This window comes from Grammomys surdaster, unplaced genomic scaffold, assembly GCF_004785775.1.
Source record: "Grammomys surdaster isolate TR1022 unplaced genomic scaffold, NIH_TR_1.0 146, whole genome shotgun sequence".
Classification (NCBI taxonomy): domain Eukaryota; kingdom Metazoa; phylum Chordata; class Mammalia; order Rodentia; family Muridae; genus Grammomys; species Grammomys surdaster.
In genome coordinates, this window is record NW_021604604.1 from 386,025 (window position 1) to 398,657 (window position 12,633).

At 36.7% G+C, this 12,633-nt stretch overlaps 2 protein-coding genes and 1 pseudogene across 11 annotated transcripts in view; 1 reads left to right on the top strand and 2 right to left on the bottom strand.

Annotated features, from left to right (window-relative positions):
• The window catches only part of Abi1 (abl interactor 1), a 96,070-nt gene extending 86,295 nt beyond the window's left edge, over nucleotides 1-9,775 (top strand). For all 10 annotated transcript variants that reach the window (XM_028764903.1, XM_028764907.1, XM_028764904.1 and 7 more), the window contains 2 exons: nucleotides 3,042-3,227; nucleotides 7,786-9,775. In XM_028764903.1, the coding sequence (XP_028620736.1) occupies nucleotides 3,042-3,227; nucleotides 7,786-7,961 (362 nt within the window). In that variant the 3' untranslated portion in view covers nucleotides 7,962-9,775. The remainder of the gene's footprint in view (nucleotides 1-3,041; nucleotides 3,228-7,785) is intronic.
• LOC114619063 lies at nucleotides 4,753-6,955 on the bottom strand (annotated as a pseudogene).
• The window catches only part of Pdss1 (decaprenyl diphosphate synthase subunit 1), a 37,931-nt gene continuing 34,888 nt past the window's right edge, over nucleotides 9,591-12,633 (bottom strand). Inside the window, exon 11 of the mRNA XM_028764913.1 lies at nucleotides 9,591-10,037. Coding sequence (XP_028620746.1) covers nucleotides 9,897-10,037 — 141 coding nt within the window. The 3' untranslated portion in view covers nucleotides 9,591-9,896. The remainder of the gene's footprint in view (nucleotides 10,038-12,633) is intronic.

Here is a 12,633-nt window from a genome sequence, read left to right on the forward strand (position 1 = left end):
AAACCTGTCAATCTTCTTAAAGTTTTATCTTAATGAAGACTAGGTTAAGTAACTTATATTTTTAATAGGTATACTTAAGTAGATGGTATTATTACTGATAGCCTTTGAGATTAATAGAAGATTCTATGTGTCTAGAGTGAATATTGTATGGCAAATGAAAAATAAGATTGCTAAACAATTAAATGTCAGCCGTTGAAATTAAGATAGTATATAGTTCAAATTTACTTCATTTCGAATCTTTCCAGAAATACATTGTAGAGTTGTTGAGTAATGAACAACTACTTAAGCAGCCCATCCTTTAGGAAAAGTAACTTTGTTGCAAATTTTAGATCAGGTTTTGCTGACTCTTACAATGCTTCTCTCAGTCCCTCCCTTCTACCAATCAAATACTGTTATTCAGTGTTACATGGTAGGTTCTGGTAAGAAGACAATCAAAAAGTTTAAGACAGTCTCTTCATGAGATGTCTAAGGAGCTTATTGCAAATGTAGATGTAGAGTTTTGAAGTTTCTGAGTGTAAGCCTTCTTACTATTAACTTCAGTTTGAAAATCCTGTGTTCCAGTATTTAAAATTAAATGAATCTTAGGTGTTAAAAATGGTAAGGGTAAGTTGCTAGTCACTGCTGCTCCCTTCCCCATTTTTGATGTTCTAAGCAATACCCAGGGCCTTGTCCATGCTAGGTAAGTTGCTCTAAGACTGAATTCCATGAATGACATTCTTAGTCTGTGGGTTTGGAGTAGATCTCCTGTGTCACTGAGCTGGCCTTGCATTAGAGTGTCTTCCACCTCAGCCTCTTGAGTGTTGGGATGGCAGGGCTTATTATTCCCAGTGGTATTGCTGTTTCTTGATGCTGATACAGTTTAGAAACTAAACCTATCAGAGGTGGAAGATTATACCAGTTCATCCTTTTAAACTGCTCCCATGAAGAATTCTAGGAAATAAGTTTAATAGTCATTGGACATCAGCTTTGTGGGCCTACAGATCATTGGCTAGCTGATAACTGGAAAAAACAAAACCCAGTTTTCTTACATTATTCCCAAAGAGATACCTTGACACAACTATTTCTGTTCTTTTTACCAAACACATGATGTTGAGTAATACACCACTGAGATTCCAAGTTTATTTTCAAGTCTTTCTAAGCAAGTTGAAATTAAGAAATTGTGTATCAGCACTTTAAATATTTTACCAAGTGTACATATTTTATGTGCTTTTTAAATGCCAGTGTTCTGGTACTCAGAGGAAGTGACAGGAAATGCATGTAGCTGTAACCCAGTCTGGTTTAAGATATGAGCCCCTAATGACTGAAACCTTTTATTATTTAACATCAGATAGGCTTTTGGACTAAATATGCATAGTGTTAGGTAAAGTACTGGAGCAGAAAGTTGTTTGATCAGACTTTTGCCATAAAATTGAAGATAAGCCAGTGTATACTTTATGGCAGTTGAATGGAACTCTTCAACTAGTACGTTATAGAAATGAGTGACAGCTGTTCAGGGAATCAAACAAGCATGCAATACACATATTAAGCCAATTCAGGGTGTGTGCTAGGCCTGTTTGATGTTAGGTTGGGTTCATAGTCACTCTTCCTCCACATACAAAGCTTTATGGAGGAGGTATAGGTATAGGCAGATGTTTAGTGGATCGGTTTACAACCCAGCTGTAGACCTGTTAGATTGTTATGAGTGAGCACCATCAAGTAGAATTTATTTTTTACCATCTTTATCATCTCAAGGATAAAAGTAGAAAGCACAGGATTGAAGCAGTAATGAAGCAGGACTGTTTGTCTGCTTGCTTTAAACTAGCCTCTTGCTTAGATCCCAACATACTGCCCCCAGTCAGGAACACTAACTTGTACAACCCACATCAGTTAATACAAGAACCTTTCCTTCTCTCTCACCAGAAAGACCATGTTCTCTTTGTGTAGCCGTGGATAGCCTAGAATTAGCTGTGTAGACCAGGCTTGCCTTGAACTCACAGAGATCCCCAAGCTACTGCCTCCCAACCAAGTGCTGGAAATAAAGGCATGCACCACCTCCCCTTCCCCCCCCCCCCCCAAACTTTTAAAGGAATTTGTGGAGTAGAAGTTTGAGCATTAGTTGTGTTAGCTTTGACTGTTTTAATCCCAGCAGCCACTGGTGGCTGACTAAGCACAATTCTAGCCCCACACGCCCATTTTCCTGTTAGTACCTTCCGTCCGTTCTTTAAAGCACATGCACACACACCCCCGGCCATCTAGAATCTGAAGTGTGATTCATTTTTGTTTGTTTATTTTTATTTCTTTTAAAATTACTGCCATCTTCAGTATTTTATGTTTAAATCTTAATTGTTTTAAGTTAGAAATTTGATCTTTAGGATCTGGTGTCATCTCATGCATTGTTTTATTAGCCATAATGCAGAATCTTAGTTTTCTTACTACATTAAATTTTGACTATGAATATAACTTAATGCAGTCTTCTCATTTGGAATTATTTTTTATGTTTGTTTAAACTTAAGTAAAAATAGAAAACAAACAAACAATACCCTACACAGAAATTTAAACATGATATGACCTACTTGGTTTTTTACTCTTTGTTAAAATAATAAATAAAAGATATGTCCATTTGAGATGTAGTTTCTAGGGCACTAGAACTACTAAAAGCCAAAATTGTAGGCATGACTATACATAGCAAAGCTCATCAGACCTCTACTGTATGATACTTAGTGGTATTCCATGACAGAGTCCCCTCAGGCAACAAGGCCTAAAGGAACGTTTGTTTTTACCTGAGACTCAGGATAAAGAAACTTCTTTACTCCTGTAATTCTAATGAAAGTAGATACTGTATCCTAACCTCTTACATTCATTAATGTAGTATTTATATGCTATTTTATCTCATTTTACTGTTGCAAAATTGTGCTTAAAAGTAGTATAAGCTTTAACACACCCAGCTTTTACTTCTAATCACTGCATGTTTTATATGGTGCATGCTATATGAGTTAGAATTGTTAAATTCTGTTAACTTAAACATTTTCCTTTATACTAATTACTTGTCTGAATTCTTGTAGTTGCTGATAGCCCAACCCCACCACCACCCCCTCCACCAGATGACATTCCCATGTTTGATGACTCTCCGCCTCCTCCGCCACCTCCTCCTGTGGACTATGAAGACGAGGAAGCCGCAGTAGTTCAGTATAGTGACCCATATGCGGATGGGGACCCTGCATGGGCTCCCAAGAACTATATTGAGAAAGGTGAGGTCCTGTTCTCATGGATTGATGTACAGTAACCTAGTTACAGAGTTTTATTACTGTTTAAAAAAATGTCTCAGACAAGTGTTTCTTACCTGGAATCAGTCAAGGTTGTAACCCTTCTGCAAATGCTCTTTTTTTTTTCAGGAGTATGAAAGAGAGTCTATTTCTTTATACTTTGAATTTAAACTTTTAGATGCATCTTGTCAAACCATGTATGCTTCTAGCTTCAGATTAACTTGCTTGCTTTGTTTTATAGATCAAACATTTAAGGCAGAAAACTGAGCTAAATTACTTACTGAGGCAGTTACTTAATGTGATTTTAGTGATGATTTTAAATATTCCCTTTGTCCCTACATTTTACCTTGCTCTCCCTCCCTTTTTTATTTTTTTATTTTTTTATTTTTCGAGACAGGGTTTCTCTGTGTAGTCCTGGCTGTCCTGGAACTCACTCTGTAGACCAGGCTGGCCTTGAACTCAGAAATCCACCTGCCTCTGCCTCCCAAGTGCTGGGATTAAAGGGGTATGCCACCACTGCCCAGCTTTCCTCCCTCTTTTGTGTCCCCCGCCCCAAAGGCTGGGTATCGTTTAGATTTTGCTGGCTGTATTGACTCAATGAGTTTGTGGCTCAAAGTTGTGCATTAATATATATGAGTAGATGTAGTTGTGTTCAGTAAAAGTTTATTTACAAAAATTGGTAGTGGGGAGCTGGTGAGATGGCTTAGAGTTAAGGGCATTTCCTATAGGTTCAGTTTCTCGTACCTACATGGTGACTCACACCCATCTATAACTACAGTTCTAGGAGATCTGATGACCACTTGTGTTTGACGTCTGGCACCAGGCATGCATATGGTTCAGATACAGATGTGTAGACAAATCACTTATCACCGAAAATAAAATTTAAAATATGTAAATCTAAAGAATGAATGACGGTGGGTTAGATTTACCATTGGGCTATTATTTGGTGATTTTTTTTTTTTTAGTGTAAATCTAGTTAATATTTAACAGGATTAAGCTGGGCATGGCTTGAAATCATATATCTGAAATCACAGCACTCAGGAGGCAGAGGCAGGAGGATTATTGCAAATTTCATATAGCCTGGTGTGTGGAGTGATTTTTCTCAACCTTCTGCCATGGGCAGAGAAGACTTAGTAGGATTATTGTCATACTTAAGGATGCTGTTGCTATAGTGAAACATGACTGAAATCAGTCTGGGGAAGAAAGGTCTTATTTCATACAGCTTGTAAGAGAAATCAGGGCAGGAGCGTAGAAGCTGTAGAAGATTGTTGCTTTACTGACATGCTTCTCTTAGCTTGATCAGTCTGGTTTGTTGTTTATTTGTTTTTGTTTTTTTAAATTGTATCCAAGACCCAGGAGTAGTAGCACCACCCAGGATGGGCTGAGGTCTCTCACATCAGTCAAGAAATACACTGCAGATTTACAGGCCAAACTTACTGAGACATTTTTTCCCTCCTCCCAGATATGTTTCTAGATTGTGTCAAGCTAGTTCACTTACATTTAAAGGTTTTTATTTATTTTTTGGTTTTAGGATGTTTATACACAGCTCATTTGAGATGTTGAGTTCTTTGACTTCTAGGAAGAACATTTTGTTTATTTCACTAATGGGGACGTCTCTCAATGCTGGGATGGCATCCTCTTGGTAGTTTTTCCTCTGTTGTTTTTTAGCATAGTTATCTGTGACTGTATGTATGAATGGAGTCAAGCAGAGAGGTACTCATCATGTTGATTACAAACAAGAGCACATAACCAATTACAACCGTGATAAGGAGGTAGACAGGTAACAAGTAATGCAACTGCCCAGTATTTTTGAGGCCAGTAAGTTAAGCCTAAGGAGTTTAACCAAGATTCGGGAATGAATGCCCACACAAGATAAAGTAAGAAGGCAAACTGTGAGCTTAGGAAAAAGGACAAAGCCATAAATTGCTCTTTCTGGCAGTGGCGACGTGAATTTTCCACAATCTTCCCTGTGGCTTTAGACAATCGGAAGAAAAGCAGGGGCTGGCAGGCACCCCCGCTGCTTGGCATAGGCGCACCACCACATTTAAAGGTTTTTGTTTGTTTGTTTGTTTGTTTTGTTTTGGTTTGGTTTGGTTTGGTTTTTCAAGACAGGGTTTCTCTGTGTAGCTCTGGCTGTCCTGGAACTCACTCTGTAGACCAGGCTGGCCTCGAACTCAGAAATCCACCTGCCTCTGCCTCCGAAGTGCTGGGATTAAAGGCGTGTGCCACCACTGCCTGGCACATTTAAAGTTTTAATAACCACTTTTGTGATAAGATAATGAAACCTGTTTAACCTGGCTCATCAGTTTATGACATGACTATTTAAAAATTCTCGTTCTTATTGATGTGTCTTTAACCTAATATATGCTGATGTGATACTGGTCTCTGTCTTAAATTAATAGACTTAAATTCCAGAGACCCTTCACTGTACATATAAAAGGGAAAGTTTGACCTTTTATCTTGATTAGATCATGGATAATAGAATCAACATCAAATTATTATTAATGGTAAGTAATGTTGAGAGAAATTATATGAGGGAGTGTGTACGTTGAGATGAGACCCTTAGACCTATAAAGGAAACCTAGAAAACAAACAACGATGTGTTTCAGTTCTTTTCTGAGCCATTTGCGTTAGAGGAACTAAGAACTTGAAGTAGTTTTTGTTCTGCTCAAAGATGTGAATTCTTTGGGCCTTTGTTGGTCAGTATAAAGTCAGTCTACAGCACTCAATCTCACCTCCTGTGACTCTAGAAACAGGAATATTACCAAAGTTTAAATTATCTACAGGGCTTTTTTTTCTTTTTTTCTTACTTTTTTTTGGTTTTTCGAGACAGGGTTTCTCTGTGTAGTCCTGGCTGTCTTGGAACTCACTCTGTTGACCAGGCTAGCCTCCAACTCAGAAATCCACCTGCCTCTGCCTCCCAAGTGCTGGTATTAAAGGTGTGCGCCACCACCGTCCAACTACAGGGCTTTTCTTAATAATTGTTGACCTTTTGCAATTACTTGATTTTTTTTTGCTAGTTAGTTTTGCTAGTATTTAATTACATTTCTTCAGTGTATTTTAAAGCTTTGATAAGCTATTGAGCTCATAATCACCATACTGTGATTTTGTTGCAGAACTAAAATCTAAGGAAATGGGCTTGTTGAATTCACATACTATAGTGTTTTGGAATGAGAAAAGACTGCCTGTTTAATTTAATAAATGTAATCAATCAGTACTTCAAATCTTTCCCTATTTCACTAATTTAGAGTTATTAAGGAGGCAAGCCATCTTTCCTGGGGAAAAATAATTCTGGACCATTATAAATGCTTTAAAAACATCATATTTTAAGAAAAAACTGTTGAGAATAAATGAAGTAAATAAAACATCGCTCATATATTAGTCACATATAGTAGAAAATTACATGTAATTTTAGAATTATCTTATAAAAATGGGTATAAAGGGACTATTTAAATTTAGAGATCAACAGTTAAGAAAGTATTATACATGTAAGCTGTTTTCCCTTTTTATAACAATGGAAAGACAGAATATGTTAACCAGAAAGGAAGCATATCTTGAGCTTTGTCACACATTCTGGGGGTTACCCTTTCTTTGCCATCTTTTAAAACAAAACTTTTAAAGTGAGCAGACATTTTTTTTCTATTCTAAAATCTGAGTTTATCCCCATCAGTTAACATGGGATTTTGAATACATAGATTTATTTACCAGTACATGTGTGGTATGGTCAAATTAAGACAGCTTGAGTTGTTATTTGGTTTACTGAATGGCTTTGTTCATAATGTATTTGTAACATGGGAGTTTGTTTGGATGCTTCATGGATATTTGTCTGAATGAATAGAACTACTAAACCCCTGACTTCTGTGGGAGTACAAGCCAGTAATGCAAGCACTTGGGATCTTGAAGCAAACCAAGAGTCTGAGACCAGTATGAGAGCTAAATAGTGAGATCTTGTCTCAGAAAACCAAAAACAAATCTAAAACCATCTAAATTCAGAGATTTTAAAATTACTATTAACTTCATTTGTTTTATGGGGAAGGACATATGCCACTGTGTGCATGAAGATCAGAGACAGCTCTGTTAGCTGCCTCTTCTACCATGTAGGACTCTAGGGCTCAAATTCAGGCCATCATGCTTGTCACTTGTTTCTAAGCTCAGTCATCTCACTGGCCCTCAGATGTTTTTAAAGACATTTAGTAGAACCCAGTGTCTTCTTCCGTGTGATCATATTGTCAGTGTGGGCAGAGGTGGCAGCTGTGCTTTTAATCCTAGCACCTGGGAGGCAGAGGCAGGCAGAGCTCTGTGAGTTTGAGGCCAGCCTGGTCTCCAGGACAGCCAAGGCTTTTACATAGAGAAACCCTGTCTAGAAAAACCAAAAATAAATAAGTAAATAAGTAAGTAAGTAAATAAATAAATAAATAAATAAATAAATTCCCATTAAAAATACTTAGCTTTCCTAAACTATAGATTTAATTGACATTACATTTTAAAATTCAGGTAAATATTGGAGATAGTATTCTCATGTCATACTTTGTTTCCTCCACAGTTGTTGCAATATATGATTATACAAAAGACAAGGATGATGAGCTGTCCTTTAAAGAGGGTGCAATCATCTATGTCATAAAGAAGAATGACGATGGCTGGTTTGAAGGAGTTTGCAATCGAGTGACTGGACTCTTCCCTGGGAACTATGTTGAATCAATCATGCACTATACTGATTAGTTTTTCTTTTGTTTTCTTTTCATGTAGGTTATTACTCCGTCATACTGTGGGACTGTATGGTTAACAGGATTGTTTTAATGTTTAAAATGTGCCCATATTTTCAGGACATGTTTTATTGGTATACTTGGATGTCTACCTGTAAGCATAAATTTTGGAGGCAGTTCAGACATTGCTGAAGAGCAATTTATATCAGACTGCCTATAATTGATTATGCGTATGTACTCACACCTTGATAAGTTTATGACCAGCCTAAAAATTCTGGGGATGTGGGTTATTATGTTTAACAAATCATGGTTCAGAATGCACCATTACATGTCTCAGTACAGCATGGTCACTAACATTGTGTCAGACTAATATGAAAAAAAAAAACAAAACCAGAAAACTTCAATGCTGGTGCTGGTCATACTTTTGGTTTCAATTCTCATTTTTTTTTTTAAAAAAAATAGTGTTTAAAGCATGCATAAATTTTTATGTATTGAAATATACTTAACAACTCAAGATGCTTCCAATTTATGTAACAATTATCTGGAGTACTCATACTTGAGTCTCTAAGTTCTCCATGTGAAATGAAAGACTATCTGTAATGTTGTAATTTGTATCTAAGTTTTTTAATGGGTGAAATTTGCATTATAAAATTTTCCATTCATAAATACATAAGTGAACCAAAGGATTTTGTCCTCTCCATTATTGGTTTGCTTTAATCATGTGTGCTTGTGCATATGCATGCACACCCCCCACCCCCCAAAAAAAAGGTTTATTGCAGAATTATGGTTCTATTTTCTCAATGCATCAGCTTGAAAATATTTTTAGCTTAGTCTTAATGTGTCCAAACAGCAGTGCGACAGAATTTTGCAGATTTTTGGAGTTAGACTGTGTCAGAGTAAGCACATGATATTCTGGGGGGTAACATCTGAAGGAGTACCATACTTGTCCTTTGGATTTTAATGAAACTGAATTTACACTGACTCAGTGAAAGGAGAATCTTTTACATATTGTAAAGATGGATGCAGTTCATTTGTGGACAGGCATATTTAATCCATTGCCTGGCACTAGAAACAAAAAATTTTAACAATAATTGGGAAAGAAACTAGGCCATGTATTAATCTGTAAACAGGTAATAAGCAGGTTTGTATTGCAACTTAAATGCAACACATGCACTTTGTGTGTCTCCTTGATTTAAGGGAGGGTTTGAGGGATACTTGTGTATAAGACTGCACTGCTTAGGATGATATTAAAGTAGACCACACAAGTGTGGGTTTCTATGTACTGAGGGTTACAGATGGATGACAGCACAGTAAGTGATGAGAGCAGTGCAAAATATTTCTGAAAATTAAAGACCATTGTTCCTATCAAATCAACTATTCCATATATATTTTACCTTTGTTATTTTTGAAGTACTATGTCATTAGCGATCAGATAGCTATATTATGCTTTTTCTTTTTGAAGCAGAATGTTTTCTTCATTTGTAAATAACCTGTTGTCTAAATTTTATCTACAGTCTTTTATAATAAACTATGCTCCTATACAAAAAATTTGGATATTGTTAAAATATAACTACTGTGGATATAAATAGCACAGACTTCAAAATTCTCTGACCTTTAATCCTATGGTAAAACAAAGACAAACCACTTGAATTTTAACATTGATTATTTATTTGTGTAATGGCTTTACATGTGGGCATTAACAGTGTAAACAATACCACATATAACCATCAGGATACCTCGATTAGAATTTATAGGACTATAATGACACTGGTTTAATCATATTTAAAAAGTTTTCTGAAAAACTTTGCCAATAAAAAAATTGCCCATCAATAAGGTTGAAATTATTTTTTAAAATGATTTTTGGTTATCTGCACGTAAAGCAAATAATTTTTCACAAAATTCATTAGGCACAGTCTGGTAAAATAGCTGCCAGAAAGAACTGAAAGAATTGTCATTTATCTCTTGTGAGCACACTTTCTGAAAGCTGAATGAGGGCATCCCTTTCTGTAGATGGTCTAAGCTTCCTGATCTCTCTCACTGCCTTGTGGCAGTACTGCTGGGCGAGGTAGGTTGTCTGCTGTACGCCGTCACTCTACAGGAGACAACAAAACAGACAGATCACTGATCAGCTCCTGATTGCTGCTACAATAGATTGACACAGTTCAAGATCAGATGAGCTGCACAGATAATAATCAAACTATGTATGTCTGGAATGAAGTACCCTTCCCACCTTTTCTCACATGGAAACACTAGTTCTGTTAGCACACAAAGAAATCAACTCTGCCACACACCCAGCTATTTTCTGTTTTTTTTTTCCTCCGACTGAAGCATTGTTTTTAAAAGTTCTGTCTATATAAAATCCTGTTTTAAAAGGCTTATGATGCAAATGCCAGTTTCTCCTGTTGCCTTTCCTATCGGAAATCACATACCTCATCCGCAGCATTTCCTAATCTAAGTGTTATCTCACTGTCTTAGATTCTTCTGCAGATTACCTTTGCTAGCATGATCAACTTTTGGTTTCCTCTTGTATGAGGGATACCATTGCTTCTGTCCGCTCGGCCCTAATGCTTTAGATAGTTACATTCTCTAACTGTTTCTAATGGTGGTTCTTTCTAGAAGCTGGGCAGTAATAAACATTTTTATTTTTCTGATAGAATATTAAACTCCTTCTCCATGATTCTCAATCAGTTATTTAGATTACAACATTCTTAGTATACAGTTGAAATGCTTTCCTCAAAACATGGTAAGAGTTTAGTTTTCTGTGCCATCTTGCATAGAAGCATGTTTTTTCCCCTTGGTGTTTCAGCACATCTTGCTTACCACAAAGGTTATGTGAAAAACCAACATTTATTTTCTTTTTGAGACAGTTCACTCTACAGTGGCTGGCATAGAGCTGTGTGTGTGTGTGTGTGTGGTAAGCTGGTCAGTCAAGCTGGCCTTAAATTCACAGAGCTATCATTTCAAGTTTAAAGTGTTCACTTGGATGTTTATTTGGAAGGCCTTACTCCATTGTCTCCTGGCATCCAGTATTTTTATTGCACAGAGCCAGTTTTGGTATCTTTGCCTTTTGTAGTGAGCACTTTGTACACTGTCTTCCTGAAAAGTTACATTATGGCTTATACAATCACACATTATTCTTACTGATTCCTCCTACTGTTGTTCCCAATCCCCACTTGTTACTGGTCCTCTTTCTCAAGAGTATCTATCTCTTTCTGCTTTTATGCAAATATATTTCATCAACTTTTCCTCCTTCACTTAAGATCCTTTATCTCCTTTTATGATCTACACATGTACATTATGTGTGTGGCTGTATGTGGGTATGTATCTGTTGAATATAGGTGTCACGTAGACTAGATGAGGATGCCTGAGTTCGTGGCACTCAGGAGGCTCACACAGGCAGTTGTGAGCCACCAGACTCAAGGTGTGGAGAATTAAACACAGGTCCTCTTAAAGAACAGTAAGCTACCTCTGCAGCTGATTTCATATTTCTTTATGGCTTGATAAAATTCCATTGTGTGTATGTGTCACATTTTCTTTATTCACCAGCTCATGAACACCTAGGTTCTATTTCTTAACTAGGGTGAACAATACACATGGACTGGAAGTATCTCTGGTTATATGTTGTCTTAAGGGTCCATCAGACCAAAGTCCACAGCTGGGTCATGTGGTTCTTCTATGCACTAACTTTCATAGTGGCTGTATGACTTTACATTCCCTTTAGCAATACATAAGGGTTCGTTTCACTCTGAACCCTCACCAGCATTCACCATTACTTGTTTTCTTGATAAGAGCCACTCTGATGGTGGTTAAGATGGCATCTCAGTTTTAATGTGCATTTTCCTAATTGTTAAGAATGTTGAACATGTTTCAAATACTTACTGGCCATTTGTATTTCTTTAGTGAATGACTAAATTAGCATTTACTTTTGCAGTTCTTTATATATTTGGTGTGTTAGATATATAGTCTATAGCTGGCAGTTTTTTTTTTTCTTGTGTATGCTGTCTGTTGGTCATGCAGAAGCTTTTACATATGACCCCATTTGTCAGTTCTTAGAATTATTTCCTATTCTAGTTGAGTTGAATAATGGGCTAGAGATGAATGGGCTTGGTGCTGGAGCCCTTGCTAACATGTGCAAAACTGTTCAGTTTCCGACACAAGGGAGCTTTAAAGGTCTTGTTTTAAGAATTCAGTATCTTTGTCGATTCTCCTGTTTATAGTTTTCAGTTTATACTCACACTTTCTTCTGCTCAGCAAGTTTTAACTAACCCTTTAGTAATCCTCAATTGTCCATACGTACTTAATGAAGGAATAGAATTTAGAAGCCCCACTGAGTGTATAAGGACCTAGAATTTAGACCCCTTTGACAAATTTATTTGTGAATTCTAAGTGCATGTCTGTGTTACAAAGACAGGGTGGTTTCTGAAAGGAACAGTGTATCATATTTATGAGAACTACAATTAACTTCGCTCTTCAGTCTCACCGATCACTTGTTGGACATAACTTGAGCATGTATATCTTTGTTACCATTCTCTGTGTATCTAAGCAATCATAACTAGGTATTATAAACAATATAAAGTATAAAGCAATATTCTAAATATCTAAACACACATTCATCTTTGAGACCCAAGGAGGAGTTCTACAACCCTCAGGGATACCAAAGGACTGCTGCACTATTATTTCTAAGGCTA